This window comes from Epinephelus fuscoguttatus, linkage group LG12 (genome assembly GCF_011397635.1).
Source record: "Epinephelus fuscoguttatus linkage group LG12, E.fuscoguttatus.final_Chr_v1".
NCBI classification, from domain to species: domain Eukaryota; kingdom Metazoa; phylum Chordata; class Actinopteri; order Perciformes; family Serranidae; genus Epinephelus; species Epinephelus fuscoguttatus.
Window position 1 is genome coordinate 27,143,735 of NC_064763.1, and position 16,980 is coordinate 27,160,714.

At 42.0% G+C, this 16,980-nt stretch overlaps 1 protein-coding gene across 1 annotated transcript; it reads left to right on the top strand.

The window, feature by feature from the left end:
• Positions 1 to 10,487: 10,487 nt before the first annotated feature.
• On the top strand, positions 10,488 to 16,159 carry slc25a1a (solute carrier family 25 member 1a). Its single transcript, XM_049592887.1, has 9 exons — positions 10,488 to 10,883; positions 11,432 to 11,539; positions 11,648 to 11,747; positions 13,136 to 13,274; positions 13,366 to 13,450; positions 13,629 to 13,733; positions 13,847 to 13,962; positions 14,035 to 14,108; positions 14,200 to 16,159. Exons 1-9 carry the CDS (start codon positions 10,637 to 10,639, stop codon positions 14,312 to 14,314), a joined length of 1,089 nt encoding a protein of 362 aa, XP_049448844.1. The 5' UTR covers positions 10,488 to 10,636; the 3' UTR covers positions 14,315 to 16,159.
• The last annotated feature ends 821 nt before the right edge of the window (positions 16,160 to 16,980 follow it).

Here is a 16,980-nt window from a genome sequence, read left to right on the forward strand (position 1 = left end):
AATTTCAAGTAACATTTTGAGTGACAAAATAAATATATTTGTATTAGGGGTGCTTGTTGTTGTAAGACACTTACTGGGTTTTGAATTCGCAGAATTTGTATTCAGTGTTATTCTTAGCAGCCTTGCTTATGTCAAAACAGAGTCCACCGCAGAGACATTAGAGCCCTCACCTGATTACTCTTTACAGAAACCTTCTTGTGAGCCATTCAGACACATCAAATATTGAAAGCCTGGAGTTTCCGTTTCACACACCGAGAGGGAGGGGAGATGGCAGAGAGGCAGACAGAGGGTAGGACACACAGGGGCAGAGGAAGAAAGGGAAAAGTCAAAGAACGGTGGGATTAAGAGGAAATAAAACATCAGGCACCCTGGGAGGGAGACACATGAGCAGGGATGGAGGAAGAGAAGGAGGAACAGGGAGAGAGCACCCAGAGGTAAGGCAAGGAGAGTGTGAATGTTTATGCCTAATCAGGTGCTCGCCTTGAGTGTAACAGTAGAGGCTGCGCGGGTGTAATCAGCTGAAGATTGATGGACTGATAACCTTCTTGTGAGGTGGTTAGGAGGGCATGTTTTCTTATTCTGCTCCTTCTCTCTTAAACTTCAGTGGGACGACGTCTACCCAGGCTGACACAGTGACTCAGAGCTGCAGTGAGGAGCGCGGCGAGGCCCAAAACCTCCAGCAGCCAGAGGAGGACGATGACCAGGCTGACAGTGGAGCCTGTGATGGAGAGGTAGTGCCCAGTCAGGTCAGATGTGACAGGAAAAATAAAACTATTACTATTCATAATATGTACTGTAAAAGCTCATCCAGCATAGTTAACTCAACAAATAGAAAACTGTGATGTAAAACTTTTGCACAACATTTTGGTGTGTCCCTTGGTTGGTGTGACTGGGGAAGGTCGGGGAGGATCCATGTATCAGTGACACAGAGACATTACCACAGGAGTCTCTGACAACCACAAACACACAGGACGATGCCGACTGCCTCCCATTGTCCCCCCTGCCAACAGAGGAAGAGAGTCATCAAGTGTCATCTCATCCCTCCAACACACAGAGTAAGTCACACACACATACATGATGGATATATGGGACCTTAAGTTGTGTCTGTAAACAGCACATGCTCAGGTGAGGCCATTCACTAAAAAGCTGTGTCACCATTTATGTTTGTGTCCTCACAGATCGGCCGTCTGAACCCTGCTGGTATTGCCTGAGGTCTCTTGACTCGGAGTATCGTCCTGAAACTCCTCAACAGGTTCAAACATTTTCTGACTACTACTACTACGACTACTAATATGCAATAAATTAAAGCAACAACTGTCTACAATTACACATGCAGCACAACATAAATTAGCGACACATTAATCTAACTTCTGATGGGCGATCTGACAAATATAATAAGACATTAAAAATAGTTAAACACTTCTGTGAGCACCATATTTGGTCACTGGCTGAATCTGTGGCTATTTAACTGCAGATAACTTAACTATAGCAGTTAACATTAATGATGGTTGATTGGCACTTGTATATCAGCCTGATTTCTCGAAAAACCGTTTGTTTCCACTCCATGCTACAGACACTTTTTAACAAAATATTATTATCACTATTACTTTTTTGACAAATAACATACACAACATACAGCAACACACAGCACGTTACACATACATATCTGGGGGTCACATAGTCATGGCTAAGCCTCCCACCAATTTAGACTTGTTGGCATGTTAACTGATTCCTCCAAAACAAGGACCATAACATACACAAACCCACAAACATCTCTACAAATGTAATACATGACAAGCATACACATACACACAAATGTGCATTAAAAAGGAGTTCATACAGAAATGGGCGAACAGGCAAACGCAAATAACAGAGTAATGTTTAGGAAAACAAAATTATAATATGAATAGTTAATAGTTATAATGATTGCAATTGTAATAAAAGGAAATATTCATATAAACATAATACATAATTCTTCATCAGCATATTAATGTGGTCCCAAATAGGCCAAAACTGATCCACTGGGCACAGGGCCAGCACTTATAATCAGCCCCTTTTCACCAAAAAAATATTTGTTTCCACTCCATACTATTGACATTTGTTAACAAAGGGTTATTTATTTCCATAATTACAGACCCAACACAAAATTACATTTTGATGTTAACATTATTAAGTGAAGTGTTTTTAGAACCTGTAGTGATGAAAATGTTTATTCATGATTATGATACGTGTACTAATGATTAATTAGGATGGGGATGAGTAGTTATCTGTTGTAGCATGGCAAATTCTTTTTTATCAATATATTGGCAGGAGACATTTTGAGCATATTTGAATATCAGAGGGGATGTGTTTCTTCCCCATAATATATTATAGTTGCTCTTTTCCACTCTCTTGATGCAATCAAAAATAACATAAGTGCAAAGAAATGTTGCCATTTTAAGGAAATATAGAACAAAAAGCATCCTGATCTCACAAGGAATTAATATAGTCCTTTCTGAAATTAACCTTGGGCTTTTTAATCTGTTACCTAATGAGATCAGAGGAAATAGTGTGGTTAAAAACAAAAACTTTCAGTCATACAAATTCATAGTAATAAAAGAGTGTATGTGTGTATCAGCTGGAGTTAAAATGCTTCAAAGGGACAATACTTTTACACAGCAAAGGCTCAGTGAGAAGAAGACAAGTGTACCAGACAGAGATTGTATGAAATAAATTATTCATATTTCAGACATGCAATACCATCTGTGGCTGAAATATATCATGCACACGTTCATACATTTATTAATATTTTTCAGAAGTAATTTTTCCATTACGAGGGCTTAGAGCCAAACGGGTAGGTGCCATGTTGGGCCAGTATGAGGATGAAAGCTCTCAGAGAGATTTTGTCAGTGCCAAAAACAAACAACTGAGACCCATAGGTTGTGATTAAAGGAAACCTGAAAGGTGTGACAACAAAAGTTGGTTTTTGATCTGTGCCAAGAAGGTGTAAGCTCACCATAGTAAAGGAGTTTAATAAAATTCGCTGCATTTGACTATAAAGATGAATATAAAAATGTACATTGCAAAGACTAATTAAAGTCCATCAGGCTCAAACTAGAGATCAGTGAGAGAGTGAGAAGGGGGTTATTGACTGAGTTCAGTATAAGTGGGTGGTGTGTGAGAGGGAAATCATCTCTTGGAGTTCAAAAGTCTGATGGCTTGAGGGATGAAGCTGTTGCAAAACCTGGCTGTTCTGCTCCTGATGCTGCGGTACCTCTTTACAGAGGCCAGCAGGGAGAACAGTCCATGGTGGGGGTGTGTGGCATCTTTGGTGATGTTGAGTTCACTTGTCAGGCAGCGTTTGTGTTCAGTGTCCTGGATGGAGGGAAAAAAGGCTAAAGGAGAGGGAGTGGGCCTCTTGTAAATATGCAAGTTCCTACTTTCTTTTAGGATGGTTGATAGTGACCGAGGCTTATCAATTCACCCGATGGCTCAGGTGTGATAAGGCAACTTTGACAGTGAGAGACCCGACACTGCAGCAACTTGCGGCTTTTGCTAAGTTCATTTTCTGTTGCCTTTTTTTCTTAGTTTTACAAACAAATCACTGTTTGTCCCCGAGGTCCAGATCCCTACAATCTGCTGCTATGCTGTGTTGCAGGAAGACTCTGATCCTGTGTCACCAGCGCCCTCTAGCGGTCAGAAAGTGAGCTACCAGACAGACCCTCGGCCTCACTTTGGTGTAGCTTGGTCCTCCCACTCCACGTGTCGCCCCCTGTGGGGCAGTGAGGGGCCCTGCCGGGGGCAAAGGAACCATGAAGCGCCTGATCAGACACACACCTGCCCTCACTGCCATCTGGGGCTGCCCCCTGACACACTGCGCTGGCACGAGGTTGGCATAAACACAGACACAGACATAAATAGAGACACGTAAGCTCACAGTCTCCACAAAACATACCACAGTCTTTTGTCACTCTGTTTACCCCAGAGCCTCTGACTGTTTTGTTTCTCTTTGCACAGGCCAAGTGTCTACTGTTTGAAGGGCTGAGGAACTTAAAGAAATAAAAGGAGTTATCATCAAACAAAAATGTTGCTTGTACTTAAAAATGTTGCCGTCTCCTCTCTGTATTAGTGCTCTCAGGAAATACTACTTGTGCAGTATCTCTTTTCTGCTTGTAAACAACTGTCTGTTTACACCTAAGCTTAGCCATGTCCATCCCTTATTTCATTTTGACTTTTGTGTAATTTCTGTGATATGTTTAATGATGTGTCAGTACAAATAACATGCATGTGTATAAAATCAGACTGTCTTTTTATACATGAAATTAAATACTCTTTCTCTCTATTGCAACTGGAGCCTCTCTTTGCAGAAACAGAGAATAAAAAGAGGAACATTTTCAAAGGAAAAGGACAATATTGACAAAAAAACAAGTCCTCAAAAACAGTTATCAGTGATTCCACATATTTACCTTAAAGGTCCAGTGTGTAGGATCTTGGGGGATATATTGGCCCTTTATATCTACATGGGGAGCAGGTCTTCCTCACTGCTAGTTGCCACTAAATTCCCCTAAATCCTACATGCTGGACCTTAAAGCTAATGCCATCAGAAATGTGACTGATGTGACTAATGGCTTTGTTAATAGATAAGTCATTTGCAAATGCTTTGTAGATTATTTATAGAACACATTTAGGGTTGCCAGGCCGAGATAAAACCCTCTGACAGGTGTTCGTCATTCTTGAAATCCAACACTTAACTATCTGTGGCAGTGGGGAAAAAAGAAACAAAAATGGAGGAGGCACTTGTGCCATTGCAAAATAGAAAAGACAGCACTCTGTAGGAGAGCTTTGATGGAGAAGACAGTTTAAGAAGAGTTGGGTGAAGATCTCAGTGATGCAGGTCGTGCCTGTAGCTCAGTGAGCAGTCGGGGGTCACTTCTTGATGTGTGCTTGCGGCACGTGTTTGGATTTCTTCCTAAGTGATTGCAGGAGTGCAGACCTAGTTTGCCACCACTAGCACAATGTCATGCATTCTCCCTCTCTCTGGTGCTCCCACTATTACACTTCAGTGGTCGGCTGTCTAGATTCAGGCAGTCTGAATACTACTCTGATTTTGCCAATGTCCACTCTCTGGGGGTCCAGCTGAAGAAGGTGGAGGTGTGTGTCTTTTTCAAGTAGGTCCTTGGGACCCCGGTGACTGGAGCAAAGAATCGGCGAACTATTTTCTGAGCTTACCAGATAAAGGAGAGTGTTTCCATGGAGGTCCACTGTGTATGATTTAGTAGTGTCTAGCGGTGAGGCTGCAGAACTGAAATCTCTCCTTTGTGCTAAGAGTGTAGGAGAACTACAGTGGCTGACACATAAACACGAATGGCCTTATTTAGAGCCAGTGTTTGGATTGTCCATCTTAGGCGACTGCAGGACAACCTGGTGGACAACATGGAAGTGAACTGGCTCTGAATGTAGATATAAATGACTCATACTAAGGAAATGAAAACAGAATTATTATTTTCAGGTGATTATACAATAATGAAAACATAGTTATGAATATTATATACTATTACTGCCAATAGATGCCCCTAAATTCTACATACTGGACCTTTAAGGCCTATCTAAAACAAATCTTGGTTTTATACAATTCAGTACCCCAATTAATCCCCCATTAGACTTCAGCTGACATCTCCCCAAACTGAACATTTCACTGACACAAGTGCATCACCAAAATGCCAGTGATAAAGAAAGAAGAAAGATCTCATCAGCTGAGCACACTTAAAAAATGTGATCCAACTCTGATTCCTGATCCTAATCATCAAGGTCTGGAACTGCTTTCCCCCCACATTCTCAGAAAAGGTGTTCCTACCCCTGATGCTACATCTCTTCTTCAGACTTGAAAGGGTTCTTTACTCGTGATGTACAAGTCCATCTTTGCTCCAGCGTGCTCCTCATTCTCACCATCTACTAGGCCTAACCAGCCTGAGCCAGCGTTATTCCTGCACTCCAGCACAGACAGCAAGGATGGAGAGATGTCAGTCCCCCTGCAAACATTTTCACTGCACTTTGAATGAGCTCCATGAACAGGTAAGCAAAAAATAAATAGATTAGTGTTATTTGCTGAATTGCCAGGCAGGACTCAGCCATTAGTCCAGTGGACTTTCCCCAAAGAAAACTCCTTAACTGCTTACACAAGTGGCTGAAGTGTGATGGCACTGAAGGCTATCATTGAAAAATCATAGATGTCATCTCTGGGGAGCTGAGTGTAAGGACACATGCCAGTGAAGTGTTCCTCTTGGCAAGATAATAGTGTAGGTGCTGTGAGGTCTGTGTAGAGTCCTGGATGTGAGCACATGCTTACAGAGCAAAAAGTGAAGAAAAAATAAGGTACCACTGGTGAAAATGAAACCCCCTCAGGTTTCCTTTGTTCATTTCTGTCTCTGCTTCATCTTCTCTGTCAAGGTGGTGTGTGGTGTCTCATGGACAACTTGTTGATCAGTTGACCAAATCATCAACACTGAGTGGCTCACATTGAAACTGCTGCCTGAGATTTCCCTGACAGAAAACACCATGACAGCTTTCTACTACCCCCACGAAAACTGGTGCCAAGCCTCTCCTGTCACATGCTGCTTCGGTATAGACAAAGTGTTGAGGTAAACAGGCATCATAGAGCGATGAGACACGATGAGAGATGTTGTTAAAAGGAACGTTTAACCAGAGACACATTATGCGACATACAGTTTATTATTTTAGGAGGTTCTGGTGTGATTTGCTGACATATGGAAAGTAAAAAGTTAAAAGTAGTTCTCAGTAAATGAGGCAATGGGGGGAGAACCCAAAGGCAGACAATCAAGGCAGACAGAGATCATTTATACAGTCCAATAATTTCCTGTCAAAGTGAATGTATAGGCTCACAGGCAGGTACAGCTAAAGGGTCAGAGTAGAGGTCAGGTTCAGGTTCCAGTGGGTCAAAAGGCAACAAGCAACTTTGACTATCTGGCAATGAAGGGGCAAAAAGAGCAGGGCTGATGATTTAAAGTGGAAACAGGCGAGCAGGTGGGCGGGGAAGGTCAGGTGACTGGGGCTGCTTCATTAGTTGTTCAACATGCTCCTGTTGACTCACCCTCGGTCCTTGGGGCGAATCCTTGCTGCCATCATTAGTGCCGTTTCATTTGTCTGAAAAACTGAGGTGACATTGGTGAGATCGACCCTTGGAGTGTTGAGAGAGCAACGATGGTCATTTCAGAGGTTGATACACAAAAATACCTTCATGGTCAAGTGGAAGTACTGTACATAAAACTCCAGTTGCTTACCACTAAAGAAGCGGAGGATGAATAAATTGAAAAAGTCACCAATTCAGTATCTGGCCAAAGTTCACCTCTTCTGCTCCTGAGTTATGACGTTGAATAATGGCTAGAAAAGCGTTTTTGCAGAACATTATGATGTCACTGTGAAGTTGTCCTTTTACCAAAAACATAAACCCTTGAGCCATGACTATCTTCTAAACATTCTCTGTAAATGCACAGAAAATTGCTGCGTTGCAAGATGTCATAAACTTGTAGCAATAATAGTAATAATATCATGATTCACATCACAAACAATAATGTCTAAATCAGAAAGTGATGCAGCTGATTACCAAGTGCTGACATATTCGATAATCCCCAGAAGATGCCTTCAACCGCTTTGAAATTAGCCTCCAGGTATTTCTGATGATTTGTAATGAGCAGTACAGCCCTCAGCCTACACTTGGCATTCGAGCATGAGGGAAGGTGCGTTCCATTTAAATTCCCCAGTCCTCCCCTCAATACCAAGGGCTGAGGCAAAGTGAATGAGATAGAGTGCTACTACTAATGAAACGCAGCATGGGACGAATGGGAAAGTCTGGGGGCATCTGGTGGACAGGTGGAGAATGGCAATGAAGGGGTTTGCGCAAGTGGGAGATGTGGGATGTCAGTGTAGTGTCTGTAACATTTATCTTAACTGTCTGCTGTATCTGACCCTGGACCTGAGCAACTGTCTTCAACTAGTCACTGGATGAGGAGCTGCTGGAGCTGAATAAGGTGTGTGAGCATCTGGAGAAGGATATACTGCCTGAACCTGCACACACACTCAGATATATGGGCCTATACTGTGACGGCTTCCCTCTGTATCTCTAGTTCTGTCCAGTTGTTTGTCTTCCAGGAGAGCCAAGAGGTCTGTCACCGCTCTTCAGCCAGACCTGGAGAGAGAGACACCTAAGGATACAAATTGGCTGCCAGCCTAGGAGTCTCCCCCTTTTTGCTGAGCTGTCAAGACGCCTTCCACATGGCCTTCTCTGTTGCTTAGTTTGTTTTTGTTACTTTGCTTTACTCCAACCATCAATACGTCACTCATTCACAACCGATTTACACTACTGATGCTGAGTTTTTATGCTTAGTCTAATAAACACCTTTTGTCACCTTCCATTAGTGTGTGGAGTCTCTCACTGGTTGCAAATCCTGAGGCTGGTAAGCAGAAGACCAGCTGGAGGAAGTACTGTCTTCCTACCTGCTTTTCCCTACTGAACTGGATTTGTTCGCTAAAGTCTGATCACACATGTTCGTGTGCTTGTAGACAATTTGTCGCCGAAAATACAATAAAAAGAATGAAGCATGAAATTCATCATTTTTTACAACCAATTAACCAAAAGAAGAACAATTGGTCGTTGTAGTTTGGAGTTTTGACACTGACTGGCTCTCTCTCAGTGTGTCTATGTTTTCCTCAGAGGGGTGGGGGTTGTGGGTGGAAACACTGACCTAGTTTCATTGTGAAGGGTGATTGGGGGAGGCAGTGTGTGTGTGCATGTGTGTGCTCTGGCATGTCCAGAGCACTATTTAAGGGAACAAGGATTATAGGGCAGCAGCAATAAACCAAACTCTTAATTGTGTGGGTCGTGATACACGAGACTATTGCATGGTTTTAATCTTATTCATTTGATATCTTCTAATTATTATTGTTATTACAATATTACATGGCTCTCGGAGTTTAAGTATTAGTGTTACTACATACTTGTACACACATGATACATACCTCTGCATACTTCAATTTTTGATGTGAATATAATGTATGATCCAATGCGCTGTATCCTTAACTTGCACTTCTAATGTGCCGTGTATTATTAGGCATTATATTAAGCATATATTTGGCATATATGACCCTAGGTTTAGTCTCTTTACAAAGATTTTTGTATATTGTCATATAATTTATGGCTTTTGTTATGTTTTATTTCAGACCTATATCCTTGAACCTTGTCCTTTTTTTTCAATGTGACTTGGCTGCAATTACAACATCTATCATACCTATTTTAATGTGTGTAATGTTAAATGGCCCTTTATAGGCTGATGTAAACCTCTATTTACATAGTGCATGTCATAAATAATAGAAATGTCTGGTGAGAAAAGGTATATTTTTAATATTTTATTAAAGCAAAATTAAACAGTACTGGTTTCTTTTGGTACTAAGGGACTGTTTGTTTTTTGTAAGGGGGGCAAAAAGAGGGAGGCATGTCAAATAATTTTTTTGAGCACTAGGGAGGGACTTACGTTTTATAGTTTTGGCTTGGGGGGGGGGGGGATACACATTTAAATGATTGTATTTTGTATTTATTGTTTGATTCATTTAGGTGTGAGGGGGACATATTAAGGTCCGGCAGTGACTGTGTTGAAACAAGGAACCAATCAGGCCATCTAATTCTACGGGATGAATGCGCTGTGCAATTGGTACAAAGGTGAGAAAGCCTACAGACTGCAAAACAAAATCTGATGTCCCTGTTTTTTGCCCAGTCTTCCTTTTTCCATCCAATGCACTGATGCATTCTCCTCCTATTTCCTTCCATTCTCCATGTACCCAACTTTTGGATTTGGCCTTTTAGGTGACGGCCCCAGATGAGACATGCACCCAACTGGATGTGCCAAATGTGCATATTAAGGCAGTACAGGAGGAAGTGCACATTAATAAGCCTCCAGGACTGTAACATGCTCATGTTTAACCCAGACAATGTGTCATGTGACTGCAGTTGGTTCGGATCGAGGTCGGAACACGTTCTCACCACAAACGAACCTCACCAGAGTTCATTTGTAACCGGATGGAGACCACCTCTTAAAGAATGTCCCAGTCTGGTTGTTTTGGTGTGAACCCAAGTGCAATTGCTGTGTTCACATCTGCTCAAACAAATGTCACTCCGGGGTGAATAAACTTGAGCTCAATTGAACCGAACCAAACAGGGCAGGTATGAAAGCATCCTAATTTATGGTGGAGCGAGGGTCATGCATTTTCTGCCAGTCATTCAGGAAAGCTCATGGAAAAATATTGAAGCAAAACAAATCAAAGTCACACCCCTCCTCTGATAAGTAACACTCCCTAAATGATGTAATGTTGTGGATTACCAAAGCACTTGACAGTGAGGGTCAGACTAGACATTACCCGAGCAGCATCCTCCACGTTATTGGTGGCCAAAAGTCATGCATGATCACGTGACTGACTAATAACATTAGGCAGCATGGTGAGCCAATGGCCTGCCCCATCACCTGACCGCTATTTGAATATTGATGCTCCCCCTGCCGCCACCCTCCAGTGTTGTTGTTGTCTGACATTGTCCGAGTCGCGGGACCGTCGCTACGGTAGGAGATTTCCATAACCGGACTAGACGATCGAAATGTCTTCGTTGCTCAAGCCTTTTTCAGTGTGCGAAGGACCGTGCGAGAGCTGCGGTGTGAGGAGAGGATGCGCGAGCTCAGCTCCTCATCGGCAGCCTTCATCGCAGCGTCTGGCAGCCGCAGCTGCCGCGGCGGGGCTGGGCTCTCTGCCGACCCACCAGCGGTCGTACGCGGCGAGGAGAAACCTGGCGGCTGCTGCAATCGGAGGGAGGAAAATCACCCATCCTGGAAAGGCCATCCTTGCAGGTTGATTTTGCAGATATTCATCCAGCCCCGCAGATTTCCCCCCTCATAGTCGCCTATTGCTCTCTGCACAGCACAGTCTAATCTCAATCTGTCGCCCATTAAGGCTATCCATGCAGAACTGGGTCAAAACGCACTTGGCCAGCAGTGATGCTACAGCATTTGCATGATGTAGTAGTATGGTGTCATTTCTGCATTTATTCTTGACTGCATTTTATTCATTTTAATGAATCTAAAACCATCTATAAATATCCTATAAGGCTGATGCTGTAATGATTAGAGGCAGATATACATTCAGTAGACCTCAGCTTTTCTTACAGCTCAGAGGAGGCACTGCTGTGTAATCACACCATATTAGCATTTAATTAAAACACAGATATATGCCTGACATGATCAAGCATCAGCACCACTCTGAATTTAATCTATTGCAGGTTTTTAAAGTGGTATAGAAATGATGGCCAGCTCCTCTCCCTCGCAGAACCTTCAGGAACAATTCTGCACAATGAGTCAACAAATCCTCACAGCCATGTTTCTCTGCTTCCTATACCCAGGTGGCATTGCAGGAGGAATAGAGATCTGTATCACATTCCCCACAGAGTATGTCAAGACCCAGCTGCAGCTAGATGAGAGAGCCAACCCGCCGCGATACAGAGGGATTGGTAGGTCACTGGGACATGTATGACTGCTGCCTGGCTGCACGATGGTGTGCTAGTCTTCTGCTGGGTTACTCACTCCTGGATGCTGTGTGTGTGTGTGTGTGTGTGCAGGTGACTGTGTGAAGTTGACTGTGCAGGATCACGGGCTCAGAGGGCTGTATCGCGGTCTCAGCTCCCTGCTTTATGGATCAATACCCAAGTCTGCAGTGAGGTAAAGATGCACAGTAGCTTTTAATGTACAGATTTTTTGCACTTCTTATTTTACTAAAGAGGACGGAGCTGCAGTTTGCCTCATGCATCCTTTTGGTTTATGCATCACAGATCAGTAGGGTTGTAAACTTGAAATTAATTTAACATCTGAGTGACATCAAAGCAGTGACACAGCATTTCTTGGTACCTAAGTTAAAGGCAGCCAAAATGTTGTATTTTCTTAAATTACTGACTAATTGTCAGAGGTGTGGACTCGAGTGACATGTCTTCAAACTGAGTCAGACTCGAATCACAAATCTGAGACTTTAGACCAACAAAATCATTAAAGAATTGCACCTCAGCTTGGACTTAAACACCAGTGACTTGGGAACTAACTTGGACGTGAGCCTTTTGACTTGAAAATACTTCCCCTAAACCCAAAGATTAAGAAGTTTGTTATTTAAAGAATGTGCCACAAATCAATACATTTCTATTACATAAATATGATACCAAAGATCATTTCACTCACAAACAAAAATCATAGTGCAGTATGCAATGCTGTGCTTTGTGTGAGTTGAAAATCAAGGGATGAGTCTCTTAAGTTCTATATCATTGGCAGCTGGACTTGCTTAAGTTTCCTGAAGACATTTCGCCTCTCGTCCAAGAGGCTTCTTTAGTTCTGGTCGCAACCCTTTCAGAGTCGTTGAGGTCACGTGTGAGTCGTTGACCCACCCGGCAATTATGTGTCGTTTGGGTTTGATGAGTCCAGGTGTGAATGAGTGTTAAGTCGTCTGGGGAGGGATCCCAAGGCTGCATTCCTCAACGACTCTGTAAGGGTTCACAACAACACAGAGTTCAAAGCCTGCAGCTCCACTCTAGTCTGTTAGAACTAAAGAAGCCTCTTGGATGAGCGGTGAAATGTCCTCAAGAAACTTAAGCAAACCCAGTTGCCTATGTTATAGCTCTTAAGATTATCATGACATGGATGACTGAGAATCTTCACTGACAAAGGATGAGTCGTAATAATGTCTAATGTCTATAATGCAGTCTCTTCAATTTCCAAGATCTCATTAAATTATATTTTGTTTTGTTCAACCAACTGTCCAAAATGTGAAGAATGTACTAAACTTTGATGTCAAAACAAGAGAGAGAAGGTAATTCTCAAGTTTAAGAATATGGAACCATCAAATGCTTACAAAATCCAATCAAAAGTCAATCAACTATCCAATTAATCGACTATGCTACTGCTACTTACAAACTTAGTAGAATTGGCTCACTGACCATTAAGAAAATTCTAATTTGGTCAATGAACAAACTATTGATAACAGTGGAATCCATCACACAACTGTTCATCTGTTGATGTTTATTTTGACCCTTGTTCTTGAATGCATCACCTTCCTATTTTCACAGGTTTGGCACGTTTGAGATGCTCAGCAACCCAATGCGAGATGCCACAGGTCGCTTAGACAACACGCGAAGCCTCTTGTGTGGTTTAGGAGCAGGTATAACGGAGGCAGTCATCGTCGTCTGCCCCATGGAGACGCTCAAGGTCGGTGGAGCTGGATTTCTTTGACTGCAGGAAGCTTTTGTCAGCAATGATCTGCATAAACTGACAAGGTGGTTCTTCCCATGTCCTCCAGGTGAAGTTGATCCATGACCAGTGTTCCCTCAGACCTCGCTACAGGGGCTTCTTCCATGGAGTCAGTGAGATAATCAGAGAACAGGGTAAGAGAGCAGGGTGGGTCAACATGACACAAACAGTTTGGAGTATGTGCAGCATCTTTTGTTGAGTTGTCACTTTGGCCCTGCTCCTTTTTATTGGCTACCGGTAATGATAACTGAGTCTGTAACTATCAGTATGGATAGCTTGAGCTCTATAAAGAAACATGTGTGACTCATTTAGGTGTGAGGGGGACGTATCAAGGTCTGACAGCAACTGTGCTGAAACAAGGAACCAATCAGGCCATCCGATTCTATGTGATGAATGCGCTGCGCAATTGGTACAAAGGTGAGAAAGCTTACTGGCTGCAAAATGTCCCTGTTTTCCATCCAATGCATTGTACATTCTCCTCCTATTTACTTTATTCTCTGTGTAACCAACTTTTGGATTTGGCCTCTAAGGCGATGACCCCAGGCGAGACATGCACCCAATTGTCACGGCAATGTTTGGAGCGACGGCGGGAGCAGCAAGTGTTTTTGGAAATACACCTCTGGATGTGGTGAAGACCAGGATGCAGGTAGGAACAACCCTGTGACCATTTTATTACTGTCATCAAATTTGCCCTTTTTAACACACACTGTTTCTGCAGGGTTTGGAGGCCCACCGCTACAAAAACACAGTGGACTGCGCCTTCCAGATCTTGAAGCAGGAAGGACCACAGGCGTGAGTAACCCTGATCCAGATAAATGCTGTGAGCTGTTTAGTTTTCACTACTGTAGACAAACCATCTGACCTCATCTCATCTTATCCCCAGGTTCTACAAAGGAACAGTTCCTCGGCTTGGCCGCGTATGCCTGGATGTTGCCATAGTCTTTGTCATCTACGAGGAGGTGTACAAACTACTCAACAACGTGTGGAAAACTCAGTAGACCGGCTGGACGGTTACAGAGATTCAGACAGAAGCACAGATCAGTGCCTCATGCTACGCACAACTGAACACCTCTATCCTAGTTCGTACTCGCTCTCAGCATTTACCCTGAGCAGATGACACTTCATCATGACAAGTTTGCAAACTTTTACATAAAACAAACGCAGGATGTATTCCAAAAAACAATGATTAACAAAAAGGACGGAGAGTGGCTGATAGCACAAACAGTTCAGTTTTGCATTTCTCCTTAAGGCCCATTTATGCTCCCTTTACGTCCGAAAATGTATATGTCTGTTTCAAATGATGTTACCATCACTGCCCACGTACTTCCATGTGTCCTTTACGTTGGCATGGATGTTAACCAATATATCCACCAGGGGGCAGCCCAGAGTCAAAAGTTTGACAACAACAAACTCAAAAACAAACATGGCGACTGTGGAGGAGATATTGATAATGTACCTCTTGCATAAAAGACAAAGCCTCTAGTATTGCTGATGAGAGAAATTGACGACAAGCATCATTTCCAGTACTTCAGGATGGCAGCAACACTGCCCCCACGGTTTCCGGTGGTACTGCTCCATTCGGCCTGTATCCGTTAGCTCTATGGAAATGTGCAGAAATACGGACAAAATGAACACGGAGCACGGACAGAAGGCTCTGTCCATATCCGGATCTGTATTTAATGTTGAGCATAAATGGGCCTTTATTCTCTCCAGTGGTCAAACTTAGAATTTTATTTTGAAGAACAAGACAAGGCAAAGTCAAATGAAGTAATGAAATGACCAAATGTGTGGACTTGCTTTTTTGAGTCTTATTTAACATGTAGAGAGTGTACGTAGAAAAGAAACACACATTATTATTAACCAAAGTTTCTCGTTAGAGGGCCGAGGAAAAGAAAACAAAAGTTAGGTTTAAAAAAGGGATATTACGTAATCTTTTAGCTTTCCATGACTGTTGTTACGGTACATGTTGTGGAGTGAACACTTTGTACTGAAACCATAAACGTGTCTTTTGATTCACTGAGAACTTACTATACTGAGCGAAGAACAGAGCAGCTACTGGACACAAACCAGCTCTCTGCAGTACTTTCAGATGTCTGTGCAGTACTTCAACACATCTCTGTGTTGTGATTGCTTACCTGACTGTGCTTGTGGTGTCATCACACTAGAACATTTGCAGTATTTCCTCGCTGTACTTTGGTGATGAACTTTAAATACTGTTCATTGTGCATTTCATGGCCCGCTCCTGGCAACTGCTGAGTATGGCTGCATGGATCTCGATGTGGCATCTGTCCTGTTATGCGCTGACAGTGGCTCGCAGGCTTGTCAAGGCTACGCAAATTGGTCTGGAGTCAGTACCTTGCTTGCAAATTTCCTTCAGAGTGTTACGAACTGACACGAGTAGTCGTTAAGCACACACAACAGGAGACAAATCCATATGTAGCACAATCTTCACATGCAGTCTTAAGATAAGGTGTGAGTTACTGATAGAAGTTAAGTGAGCTCATTGTTACATTTCAACATCAGATAGGTAACTAAGGTGTTCAGAAGGTGGCTGAGTTCTCTGATGCTGCATGTGAAGGCTTTATTTGGGAATATCTGACCAGTAATGTGTTTGAACAGACCCACAATCAGGCTGTTTCCAAACAGGTGCATAAAGAAGCCCATTTCCACCTGTGTGATGAAAACAAGAAGATCCTTTAAGTCATTATAATGACATTTTTTTCTAAAAAATAATGAATTAGTGTCATTATCCTCAAGATATTAAGTCAGTGTTTTGAGAAATTTTATTATGAATTTTTTTTAAGGTAGTTTCATTATTTTCAGATGCAAACTTATTTGTGAAGGGTTTTAATTATTTTTAGATACTAACTCATAATTTCCTGATACTTAGTCATTGTTTTGAGATATTAACTAATTATTTCCAGATACTGAGTCATTATTTCCAGATACTAACTCATTATTTCTAGATACTGAGTCATTATTTCCAGATACTAACTCATTATTTCCAGATACTGAGTCAGTTTCCAGATACTAACTCATTATTTCCAGATACTGAGTCATTATTTCGAGATACTAACTCATTGTTTCCAGATAGTAACTCATTATTTCCAGATACTTAGTCATTGTTTCCAGATACTAACTCATTATTTCTAGATACAGAGTCATTATTTTCAGATACTAACTCACTATTTCCAGATACTGAGTCATTATTTTGAGATATTAACTCTTTATTTCTAGATACTGAGTCAATATTTTGAGATACTAACTCACTATTTCCAGATACTGAGTCATTATTTCGAGATACTAACTCATTGTTTCCAGGTAGTAACTCATTTCCAGATACTTAGTCATTGTTTCCAGATACTAACTCATAATTTCTAGATACTGAGTCATTATTTTGAGGTACTAACTCACTATTTCCAGATACTGAGTCATTATTTTGAGATATTAACTCTTTATTTCTAGATACTGAGTCAATATTTTGAGATACTAACTCACTATTTCCAGATACTGAGTCATTATTTCGAGATACTAACTCATTATTTCCAGATACTGAGTCATTATTTGGAGATACTAACTCATTATTTCCAGATACTGAGTCATTGTTTCCAGATAGTAACTCATCATTTCCAGATACTTAGTCAGTGTTTCCAGATACTAACTC